Genomic DNA, 12,560 nt, shown 5'->3' with positions numbered 1-12,560 from the left:
TCTTTCCTGCTTAGAGATCCCTGGTGGTGTTCAGGCAGCAGTGCCCAGTCCCTGTCCCGTAATGATCCTGATTGATCCAAGATATTCATGGTAATCCCATTGCCCTTTATGAGACATGCATCTGGGGTGGTCACAGACTCCATTTTGGTATTGAAACAGAAAGATGAAATCAAATAGAAGTTTAAAAGAGTGATTTTCCTCCTAGTGATGATAGCAAAGCAAGGCAAGGAAGTCCTTCTTGTCCCACTTCCCTCTCTTTCTGCCACACATGCTGTCATGAGGACATCACTTTGGAGCTACAACAACCATCCTGCTACTATGAGAGGAGACATCATTGCCACACTAGATATGATAGGAAAGAAGGACAGAAAATGCCTGGGACATTCACGACATGCTGGAGTTGTCAGAACCAACATTAGGATAGCCTGCCTCTGGGATTCAGTCAATCAGTAATAGAAGTTCTTCTGTTTTAATGTGTTCATCGTTGACTACTGGGAGCTGCATTCCCTCTAATCATACACAGACATTTCATTTAATTTTTCATGCAGTGCTTAACCACATACAGATAAGATTAAAGTTTCCCATGAGATGCACCCCACAATGATGAATATAACATCTAGAAGTTACTAGAATCAAAATGTAGAAAATTAATTTCATAATCCATCAACGGGTGACCAAAAATCTGGCTCATGGTAGTCAAACACATGTATGGCCTCATAGATAAATAGACAATGCCTCACACACAGTTTTTGAAAAGAAAGGTCCAATTAATTAATTGTAAATGACCACCTGGTAATCAAAGTACAGGAGTGATAGAAGAAAAATGTCTCCTGTACAACTAATCACGGATCTCAAATTTGATACTGTTTTTGGGTGTTCTACCCATGAACGATCAATTCATTCATTCAGGGTGCCTTTCAGCTGCCATGTAGTCTCTGACGTCATGTTTCTCACCTTCTTCATCTCCTCATAGGTCATGAACTGAATGTTGAAGAGGCTTCTGTGCTCATACCAACCTTTGATGTGGTCAAACCAAAGGCTTCCCATCACTGTGGGAAAAGCAGGTACATATTTAGGTAAATATGTTGAACAGGTTGAAAAGAAGCTACAGTTGTTGGAGATGCAGGAATCTTTACTAACAAAGAAGGAAAAGGAAGTCTATTGCTACATTTCAGATTTCATCTAGCACCTGGTAATGGGAGAGCTAGCCACCTTCCCCTAGGAAACAATTACATGAACTCAAGGAGCAATCGGTCCCTTAAAAATGCATTTCATATAGACAGAAAACTATCTTCCCACGGGGAGAGAAAAACTGAAACTGGAAATCAGAGAAAAGAATCCTCTCCTTTTTGCTCCTCCCCTGTCCCCAAAGACACAGGGAGCTATTTCCCTGCTGCATGCAACATGAAAGCTCCCTGGTGGGTCACTTGAGCTCTGCACAGAGACTAATGTTAGTTAACTCTCCTGTTCCAGATCCTCATCTCTACCTCCCTAGGCCTTTCCCCCTGCTCAAACAGCCACACTGGCACCTCAGAAAAGAATCAGGGGGCACATGCTGCCTCCCAGGATAGAGTATGCAATGCTTAATTACGGGGTTGTGAGTTCAAGTCGAACACTGGGCATAGAGAACACATACAAATGGCTATCAGACACATGAAAAAATGTTCATCATCCCTAGCCATCAGGGAGATTCAAATTAAAACCTCATTGAGATATCACCTTACACCAGTTAGAATGGCCAAAATTAGCAAGACAGGAAAAAACATGTGTTGGAGGGGATGTGGAGAAAGGGGAACCTTCTTCCACTGTTGGTGGGAATGCAAGTTGGTGCAGCCTCTTTGGAGAACAGTGTGGAGATTCCTCAAGAAATTAAAAATAGAACTTCCCTATGACTCTGCAATTGCACTACTGGGTATTTACCCCAGTAGTAAAAAAGATACAGATGTAGTGAAAAGAAGGGCCATCTGTACCCCAACGTTTATAGCAGCAATGGCCATGGTCGCCAAACTGTGTAAAGAACCAAGATGCCCTTCAATGGATGAATGGATTAGGAAGATGTGGTCCATATACACGATGGAGTATTATGCCTCAATCAGAAAGGATGAATACCCAACTTTTGTAGCAACATGGACAGAACTGGAAGAGATTATGCTGAGTGAAATAAGTCAAGCAGAGAGAGGCAATTATCATATGGTTTCACTTATTTGTGGAGCAAAACAAATAGCATGGAGGACAAGGGGAGTTAGAGAGGAGAAGGGACTTGGAAATTGGAAGGGGAGGTGAACCATGAGAGACTATGGACTCTGAAAAACAATCTGAGGGGTTTGAAGTAGCAGGGGGGGTGGGAGGTTGGGGTACCAGGAGGTGGGTATTATAGAGGAGCACTGGGTGTGGTGCAAAAATAATGAATACTGTTATGCTGAAAATAAATAAAAAACAAATTTAATAAATAAATAAATAAATACTTAATACAAGTTAAAAAAGAGGGAGAGAAAGGAATGTGGAACACAATTTTGTCAAATAGAGCTTCCCATGCAATATGCGGTGCACAGCCCAATCCTGTGATCTAAATTGAGATGCTTCTAGCTGAGCTGGAACAGAAAACTGTAAGCTCATGAATCCCCTTTGCCACGGTTAGATGTAAATATTTTCTGGTGATATAACTGTAACTTGATGGTCCCCTGAGAGGGAGCAGGAGTAAGCAAAATTTGTAACAATGGCTGGTCATGGTCATCCATGACAACCCTACCAACTGGCTTGATACATTGATTACTGACTCCCATTTGACTCTCTCTCGTCATCTTCTCCCTGCCAAATTCACTAAGTGTAAAAATTTACATGTTGCTTATGCTATAAATTATAGTTACCTCTTCCTTCGAGAAATTGTTTCACGAATTCCTCAAAGGTACCTGTAAATTGTGACACCACATTCTTTGCAAAGTGAAAATATGAGCACATAACATCCTTAGGGTTTCTGTATACATAAATAATCTGGAAAGAAATGAGATATTCATTATTTCCGAGGCTTTCATTCTCTCATATTTTTGCCCTACTACCTTCCAATCAGATGAAGCCTATTGTCTTAACTTTATACTTTCCTAATTACGTTATGTGTATACTCAGCCCTCTTTGTATTTTGGGTTTCCCCTTCTCAGCCATGCCTCTTCCCTTACAATTGGCCTAGTGACTATCAATTACTCCTCAAGGCACACCTCCCATGGTACCTCTTCTCAACTCACCCTGACAGAGAGCAACAATAGTCTATTGTCCCTATAGCAACAATCTAATACATGTGACAATTACCTGTAAGTATAAAATTATATAACAATAGGAAAAACGTACTAAGTTATTTTGCCCAGATAATCTGCTATAAGGGCAACCTTGAGCATCATAGGGCATTTAACATCATCCTGGACCTCATCCCACTAAAGACCAGCAGCATCACCAACCTAACCAAAAATGTTCCAAGCATTCCAAATATTCTGTGAGGCAAAAAGTCTTTCATTTGTGAAACTGTGTGGTAGATAAAAGCAATCCAAAAAGGGATCCAAACCATGAGTGGAGAAGCGGATATGTAATGAGAACAGAAATGATCAACTCATCCCTCTTTTCTTCTTGAGGAGGGAAGGCAGTGAGTGGAAGTCTCTATTGTGGAGATCTATGATTGGCAATGGTTTTCTGGGAGCCATTTACTGGGACAAGTGGAGCAGAATGCTACTAAAGTTTGAGAAGACAGAAGACAATAGCAAGCAGTTGTTTTAGGAAGGTGGAGGGAGCAAAACACTTAAAAAGTAAAATTTGAGGATTGAGGCCATAAAAGTAAAGCGAAGATACAACTTTTAAGTGTATTGTTTTTTTTCCCTATCACACTACCAGAATCATGAATACATGTACAAATATACACGTATTGGGTTTCACCAGAATTAGGTGTTGGCAGATGATCATAATAGAGTTGACTACAGCAAGAGAATTGAGTCAAAAGTGATTTGAATGTCAAATATGGAGCCATTGGTGGATGGGGAGAAGTGGAAGAGATGGATGAGAGAGTGTGGAGAGGGAGTGGAGAAGTTGTGGGGAGGGGTACTGGAACTCTGAATGTGGTGACTGGTCACTACAGGGACACCTGAAAGGAGTGGGAGGCAAAGGAGGCAGCTCTCAGAGAACAAGGTACTTCAAGTCAGGATTCAAGTTAGGGCAATTACTGGTGATGCCTTTGTTCATTCACTCAACTCTACTACCCTCTGGACACTCCTCTGTGTACTGCAAACTCCATCTCTCTCATGGGTTTACACTCTGGCTAGAAATGGACAATAAATAAATAGGTAAACAGATGGGAGATGGCGTCATAAATAAAGGCAGGCTTATCACCCATTATAAACTCTAGATGTTGGTGGAGGAAAAGGTCGCTGGAGGTGACATCAACACTGAGAGTTGTGGCAGAGCTAGGCATTTGGGAGGCCAGTGTAGATTCTGAGGGGTCAATGTGAAGGAGACAACATTGCCCTTGCATGACCCTGAGAATGAGTGCCTCCTTCCCCTTGACCCCGCTGGGGCAATTTGGCTCACCCTTGTCTGGCACTCACAGAAAACCACTCACATCAAGTTTGAACTAATCCCATGAGTGATAGGAGTGCTAGTAGGGAGGAAGGTAATGAGTAAAGAGCTGAAATTACCAATGGGTAGAGGTGATGATCCAGGGAGAGGGAGAGATAGGTACACTTGAAGAGAAAATAGGCAAAATAGGGGAAGTCTGAAAAAGAGAGAGGGCACACAGAGCAAAGAGAATTGCTAGCATTGTATATATCATTGTTACTACAGCTGATTCAAGTACAAAAGAACATCTTTTGGAGAAGTGTCTGTTCATGTCCTTCTGGCCATTTTTTGACATGATTATCTGTCAAATAGTTTGAAGAATTCTTTATAGATCTTGGATATCAGTCCTTTGTCTCTAGTGTCATTTGCAAATGTCTTCTTCCATTCCGTGGGTTGCCTCTTTGTTTTGTTGACTGTTTCCTTTGCTGGGCTGAGCTTTTTATCTTGATGAAGTCCCAAAAGTTCATTTTCTCTTTTGTTTCCATTGTCTTTGGAGATGTGTCTTGAAAGAAATTGCTGTGGCCAATGTCGAAGTGGCAACTACCTATGTTCTCCTCAAGGATTTTGATAGATTCCTGCCTCACATTGAGTTCTTTCATCCATTTTGAGATTCTTTGTGTATGGTGTGAGAGAATGGTTGAGTTCATTCTTCTGTACATAGTTGTCCAATTTTCCCAGCACCATTTATTGAAGAGACTCTCTTTTTTTTTTCCCCACTGGATATTTTCTTCCTGCTTTGTCGAAGATTATCTGACCATAGAGTTGAGGGTCCATATCTGGACTCTCTACTCTCTCCCAGTGGACTATGTGTCTGTTTTTGTACCAGTACCATGCTGTCTAGGTGATCACAGCTTTGTAGTAGTTTGAAATCAGTCAACGTGATGCCTCCAGCTTTGTTTTTCTTTGTCAACATTTCCTTAGTGGTTCAGGGTCTTTTCTGGTTCCAAATAAGTTTTAGGATTGTTTGTTCCAGCACTGTGAAAAATGCTGGTGGAATTTTAATCGGGATGCAATTGAAAGTATAGACTGCTCTGGGCAGCATAGACATTTTAACAATGTTTATTCTTCCAATCCATGAGTATGGAATGGTCTTCCATCTTTTTGTGTCTTCTTCAATTTCTTTCATGAGTGTTCTGCAGTTCTTTGAGTAGAGATCCTTTACCTCTTTGGTTAGGTTTATTCCAAGGTGTCTTATGGTTCTTGGTGCTGTACTAAATGGAATAGATTCTCTAATTTCCCTTTCTATATTTTCATTGTCAGTGTATAACAAAGCAACTGATCTCTCTGTATTGATCTTTCATCCTGCCACATTACTGAATTGCTGTGTGAGTTCTAGTAGTTTGGATGTGGAGTCTTTGGGTTTTCCATGTAAAGTACCATGTCTTCTGTGAAGAGAGAGAGTTTGACTTCTCTGCCAATTTGAATGCCTTTTATTTCATTTTGTTGTCTGAGCAAAGATGCCCTTCAGTAGGCAAATGGATAGAGAAAATATGGCACATATATACAATGAATATTATGCAGCCCTCAGAAAGGGTGAATACCTAACTTTTGTATCAGCATGAATGGGACTGGAGGAGATTACGCTAAGTGAAATAAGTCAAGCAGAGAAAGTCAATTATCATATGGTTTCACTTACTTGTGGAGCATAAGGAATAACATGGAAGAACATTAAGAGAAGGATAGAAAAAGTGAATTGGGGGAAATTGGAGGGGGAGAATAAGCATGAGAGACTGTGGACTCCAAGAAACAAACTGAGGGTTTTGGAGGGGAGGGCAGTGGGTGGATGGGTGAGCCTAGTGGAGGGCATTAAGGAGGGCTCATATTGCATGGAGCATTGGGTGTGGTGCATAAACAATGAATCTTGGAACACTGAAAACGTCAAATAAAATTAAGATGTAAAAATTTTAAAAAAAAAGAATTTTGAATAGAACTCCAAGAACTAAATAAAGTGTGCTACAAATTGCAAAGTCAATAAGTTTCTAAATAAATATACCATTTAAAAATGTTAAAAAGATTTAAAAATTTATATGAAATATTTTTGATGGAAAAGCATACATATCATATAATGTTTTAGAAGCAAGAAAGAAATAATAGCAGTTTACTGTGTGAACATAATAATGTTATTATTATGTTATTATATGTCATTATTATATGTCATTATTACATTATTACGTGACATTATTATATGACATTATTATATGTCATACCGTATGAACATAATAATGTTAAATTACATGGTAATTACATGTAATAAAACAAATGCATATTTGAAACATAAAAAAATGAAAGAATATATATTAATGTGATAATATAACACACTCTATAAGGTAAATTAAATGCACACATATATATACTTTCATTTTTTTAATGTCTGTATTATTTGTACAATCAGAAAACAAAGGGTGCAAGATACAAATCTGATATTATAAAAAAAGAAGGCTATTGAAAATTGAAGTAAAGGGGTGCCTGAGTGGCTTAGTTGGTGTAGCATCTGCCTTCAATCCAGGTCATGATCCCAAGGTCCTGAGATCAAGCCCCACGTGGGTGTGGTGGGAGGGAGGGGGGTCACTGAGCAGCAGGGAGCCTGCTTCTCTCTCAACCTGCCCTGCCTGTTCTCTCTTTTTTTTTCTCTCTCTCTCTCAAATAAATAAATAAATTCTTTAAAACAAAAAAGAAAACTGAAGTGTGTATAATGCTACATTTGCCAACAGCTGGATGAATGCACAGTGTTGATGTCATGAAATGAAATGAAATAATGAAAAAGAGCAGTTAGCTCTCAGCAGTCAGAGCCCATTTCCTACTTTGGCTTTTTTGTTCTTCAGCCCACTGGGAACCAAGTAGTATGGGAGGTGGGTAGAGAAGAGACGAGGGGATGGTCTTTCCTCAAAATCCATTTTTCGAAAGTTGTACTCAAGGAAGGGTACTCGATCCATGGTTTCCAGTTTTCCAGCACCTTTGCGATGGTCCTCAGAATAAATCAGACTTAATAATTGCTGAAACCAGATGGTTCCTGTAAAGAAATAATTTTGTTTTCAATGATGATCCAAAATGGAGGTGATGTATCATTAATTTTTTTAATCAGAGTTTGTTACTATAATAAGTACAATGTAATTTCATCTGAATGAGATCGTTAATATATGTAAAATGCAGTGTGGGAGAAAGAAAACAAATATGGCCTTTCTTTTCCTGCTTCAGGAGATGCTCCACTTGAAACTCCGTGGGCATTTGTCCCACAAATTTATTCATTGTCTCTTCTGTGTTTTCTTCTGCTTCATATACAGGACTTTTAAATGATCTTCTATGCCTGTCTCTCTATTTCCTTCCCCAATCCCAATCCTAGAAAATGAGCCAAAAGAATCCAAGGAACAGGAACTCCATGTAAGGAGGCATTTCCCAGCCTTCTGCTCTTCCCCTCATCTCCTTCTGTACCCATGGTCTCCACTTCAGGAAATACTGTTTATTATAAATCCCTAGAGGAGGCCCCAGAACACCCACCTGGAGACAGGAAGGAATTTAAGAAACAAAACAGGTTAACATAGAGGGGGTAAAAGAGAGAAAGGGAAACCATAAAATAGTCCCTTAACTCCAGAAAACAACTACAAAGAACAGAAGTAAATAACAAGAATCATGAGATGGATGAGGTCCATAAGGAACTGGAGCACCAACAAGGAAATGACCCATTTACAGAAGGAGCTCACAGCCATTGAGACTAAGCTTGAACAGAAAAGAAGTGACCAGCACAATCCACTCCAGGCCTACCAGATGCAGGACATCCGGTGGGCACTGTCTAAGGGCACTACACAAGGCATTATGAGGGAAAGTGTAGCTCCTAGGAGGAGGATTCAGTGAGTGGTTCCCAGTGAACCTCCAGTTCTCTGTGTGAGAAGCCCTCATTGAGAGTGACTTCAGAGACCTGAGTGAAGATCCAAGGATGCCCAGGCTGAGGAGATCAAACAGGAGGTGGGTACACTGCAGCAGAAGCTGAGTGAGCAGCGAGTGTACTCCAGCATATAGCTGGCCCTGACATGAAAGCCGTGGAAAAATTAGGAAATGTCTGAGACAAGTTCCAGGAGCCCTCAGATCCGTTGGGGGAAGCCCAAAAGCGAGCCAGGAAAGCCAAACAGGTATTTGAACAAATGAAGAAGAAGCACTTTGAGTGCTTCAATGTTTGCTTTGAATCCGTGGCCACCAACATTAATGAGATCTGCAAGCTTTATCTGGCAACAGAGTGTCCAGGCATTTCTGAACCCATAGAACCCTGAGGAGCCCTACTAGGATGGCACCAGCTACAACTATGTGGCTCCTGGCAAACGCTTCTGGTCTATGAACAACTTGTCAGGGCGTAGAACAGGGGCAGCTCAGGCCCTTGCCACAACTACACTAGAAGCCAGCCTCCTTCTTCATCGTGGGTGAGACCGATGCTGCCCTGGATGACACCAGCATTGCCAGGATGGCAAATTACATCAAGGAGCAATGAACTTGCCACTTCCAGGCCACTGTCATCTCTCTGAAGGAGGCTGAGAACCTTCTTGCTGCCTACCCTGAGCAAGGGAATTATATGAGCAGCAAAGCCCTGACCTTCCAGCTCACCATGTACCCAGATGCCACCGCCAACCCCAATGAACAGTAGCAAAAATTCTGCCCTCCTGCCCTGTCTCTGGCCCTAAGCTATGCCTCTTTTAACCTCTGCATATTTAGCCCCAACCTTCCCCTTCTTCTTGTCCCTAACTGGTATAATTATGGGATTCAGGCACTGCTGACAAATATCAAAGTGGAACAGAGGTGATATTAGGTCTGGAGGAAAAATTCCTGAGCTACAAGGAGCACCCAGAACTTTGGAAGGAAGTGCTCAGCTGAACTGTGCTGAACAGGGCCATCTGTCCATTAACCCCATCCCCTCTCCTCGACCTCCCCCACCATCACCCATAATCATGGGTCCCTTGGGCCCTTTGCATCTTACTTGTATGTAGGTATGTATGTATGTATATATGTGTCCACATGTGCATATATGAGTGTGTTTGCAAAATAATAAAGATATTGGATATCTTAGAAGGAGTCCAGACTGAATCTGATTTGAAGAGAGCTCTGTAACAGCACCCCAGGGTGTCATATAGAGGTATTTAGGCAGAGGTATTTAGGACCTCATCAGAATCAGTCAGGTGAAACTACCCTCCTTCACTCATTCGTGTTTTCATTCATCCGTGTATTGATCAGGCATATCCTCAGCATTCTTTATTTGTTAGGCTCTTTTCTCAAAATACAGAGCTGAATCAGATATGATTTCTACCCTCCTACTGAGGAGATGCAGTGTGTTCCTGATTTCTCTGGTCAGCAGAATCATATTTTGTACATACTCCGAATGACAGAAGAGGATGATCACCTCCAGACTTCCTGAGCTGAATCTTGACAAATTGGTAGGATTTGGTTGGGCACTAAGAGCAGAGCCTGGGCTCTAAGGACAGACAGCTGGGGGTTCTAGTCCCTTTTTAAAATCACTTATTAGTTTGATGTTGGGCAAGCAAGTCTTTTGACTTTTTGTGCCTCCGTTTCCTCATCTGTAAAAATGGAGCTAACAATATGATCTACTCTGTAGGATGTAATGATGTCAAGCTCTTTGCTGGGGCCTTATCTGTGCTTGGAGCCCAGTACACGCCGACCCATCAGAAGACAAGCCTTCTCATACTTAGACCCCTGAGGGCTCTGATCCCGATTGTTGGGGATAGAAGGAGCCTCCAAACCTGGGACATGCTAAATGCCTAGGTTACTGAGAAAGCTCCAGGGCCCCATTGGGATTTACCTGGTAAGTGAAGGGCCTAAGGAAGCCTCTAGCTTCAATCATGTATGGTATCCAGGTGCCTGGGCTCCAACCTAGGTTGTAAGGAACTAGAGGAGAGGAAGACTGGGCCACATCCTGGCCAAATGTGTGTGAAGGTGCCTCTGGGAACTAAGTGTGTCAGCTGCAGGGACCGTGCAGAGGAAGCACAGCCTGCTGCTATGAGGTCAGCATTTGCTCGTTCACAATGTCAGACCGTCACCTTGTCCTGATTGTCTACTGCATTCTTGTTTTGTAAATGTTCAACCAGATCTGATTACTCAAGTGTCCCATGAATCCATTCTCTAAGACATAGATTTATAAGAAGATCTCGCCCCTTTTGACTACCATTGGCCATCCCTCTCAAACTGCTGTTACATCTGCTAGACTCTTTTAAGACTTCGATATATATGAGTTCATTGAAACTATTATGGTGTATTTAATACAAATGGTATATTGAGTCGTTCTGCAACTTGTTTTCTTCACTTAACATTGTTTCTGAGATCTATGCGTGTTGTTTTTGCTAAATGTAACTTCAACTCATCCTTTGCAACTGCCTAATAGAGTGTGATCATATGACTCTAAAACACCTTCCCCCTTTCTTTTGTGATAACTAGTTAAGACAGTTTTCCACTTTTGCTATTACAAAACACGACACAGGAACAGTGTGTGTGTGTGTGTGTGTGTTTACCATGGATTGCTTCCTTGAAGTTCAATGCAGAGTCATAGGCTATTCATACTTTTGTTTTAAACAGATACTTCTAAATTGCTCCCCTTTACTGGGACTTATATTTTTCTGGAAGTTGTCCTAAGTGTAACATTGCTGCCTCCTTGAGATTCATCCTACGTAGTGACATTTGTAAAACCACGGAGTTGATGTGCTAATCATACATTTTTCTAATACATATGAAAAGGCATAACTGAAAAAAGTTTTCTGTACAGCAAGGAGAACTATCCACAAAATGAAAAGGCAGCCTATTAAAAGGGAAAAATATTTGGAAATCATTTATGATTAGGGATTAATATAAAAACATATCAAGAACTCATATGACACAATAGCGAATATAACAAAGACAATTAAAACATGGGCAAAGGCTGTGAATAGACGTGCATGTATATATACATGCACAAAGATGAACATATGCATAATACACATGTCTATATGTTTCGGTCTGATCTGAGTGCTATAGCAAAAGTACACCCAAATAGTTGGAGATTATTACACATTCTGGAAATAGTGTAAGTTACTTTCCTCCTTCTCATGCTCTTGGTTATTAAATACAATTTCAACTCTCTGTCCAAAGTAGCTGCCTAAATGGTAAATATTTGTGCAAACTTTCCAAGCCCACTTTAGCACCTTAGTGTTTGATAGGGTGTCTTCAACATAGTTACTTCAATATTTTCTCCATTTCCTTGTCCACATCAAAAATAACTTCTAGAGACACCTGGGTGGCTCAGCTGGGTTAGCATCTGCCTCAGATCAGGTCATGATCCCAGGGTCCTGCTTCACCCTCTGCCTGCCACTCCCCCTGCTTGTGTGCTCTCTTGCTGTCTCTGTCTCTCTGACCAATAAATAAATAAATAAATCTTAAAAAAAATAACTTCTAGCTACATTGTAAAAGATCTATTTCATAAGATATTAAATTCAGTTGACACTATAATATCCAATAGATTATATGTACATATCCATATAGAATACTACTAATAAAACAGAGTTCCCACATTATAAAAGTATCATGTTACTTCTTAGATTAACTATCAGAACAGAGAACTCACCAGATTTGGGGTATGTGATTATGAAGACATCATTTTCTCTGATTTCAAAATTATCTAAATTTTCTATAAAGCCAATATCAAGTGGTAAACGATTAAAATAATATCCTTTAAATTTGAATAAGAATTTCTCTATGTCTTCCATACTTCAGTCGCCTGCAAAAGAGAGACAAAATGATTGGAAGGAAATTAGTAAAATTTTGTTTGCTTCCCTTCTTTCTCTCAGTTGTTGACCATATGCTGAGAAAAGAAACTGAAATCTTGTTTTCTTCACAGTCACTGCAAACTGGCTGGCTCTAAAAGTTACTGTCCTGGATTCTGAGTGTGAGTTTGGTCCAATGCCAGGAGCCACCTGTTCACAGGCTAGAGGTTAGTTTTATGG

The 12,560-nt window shown here is 40.6% G+C and overlaps 1 protein-coding gene across 1 annotated transcript; it reads right to left on the bottom strand.

Moving 5' to 3' along the window:
- Positions 1-897: 897 nt before the first annotated feature.
- On the bottom strand, positions 898-12,325 carry LOC132018647 (amine sulfotransferase-like). The gene is made up of 4 exons (XM_059401564.1): positions 12,182-12,325; positions 7,395-7,603; positions 2,868-2,991; positions 898-1,049 (listed from the first exon to the last, which is right to left on the bottom strand). The coding sequence occupies exons 1-4, from the start codon at positions 12,321-12,323 to the stop codon at positions 898-900; spliced, it is 627 nt and encodes a 208-aa protein (XP_059257547.1). The 5' UTR covers positions 12,324-12,325.
- Between the last annotated feature and the right edge of the window lie 235 nt (positions 12,326-12,560).

This window comes from Mustela nigripes, chromosome 5, assembly GCF_022355385.1.
Source record: "Mustela nigripes isolate SB6536 chromosome 5, MUSNIG.SB6536, whole genome shotgun sequence".
In the NCBI taxonomy this organism is placed as follows: Eukaryota; Metazoa; Chordata; class Mammalia; order Carnivora; family Mustelidae; genus Mustela; species Mustela nigripes.
Note: the sequence above shows the minus strand (reverse complement) of the source record. Positions and strands in the feature narration are given on the sequence as shown.

Excerpts from the sequence above, each read along its gene's own strand:
- LOC132018647 (XM_059401564.1), bottom strand. The coding sequence starts at position 12,323 with ATGGAAGACATAGAGAAATTCTTATTCAAATTTAAAGGATATTATTTT. Across the intron at positions 7,604-12,181 it reads AATCACATACCCCAAATCTG|GAACCATCTGGTTTCAGCAA; the intron begins GTGAGTTCTCTG and ends ATTTCTTTACAG. Across the intron at positions 1,050-2,867 it reads ACAATTTCTCGAAGGAAGAG|TGATGGGAAGCCTTTGGTTT; the intron begins GTAACTATAATT and ends CTTTTCCCACAG.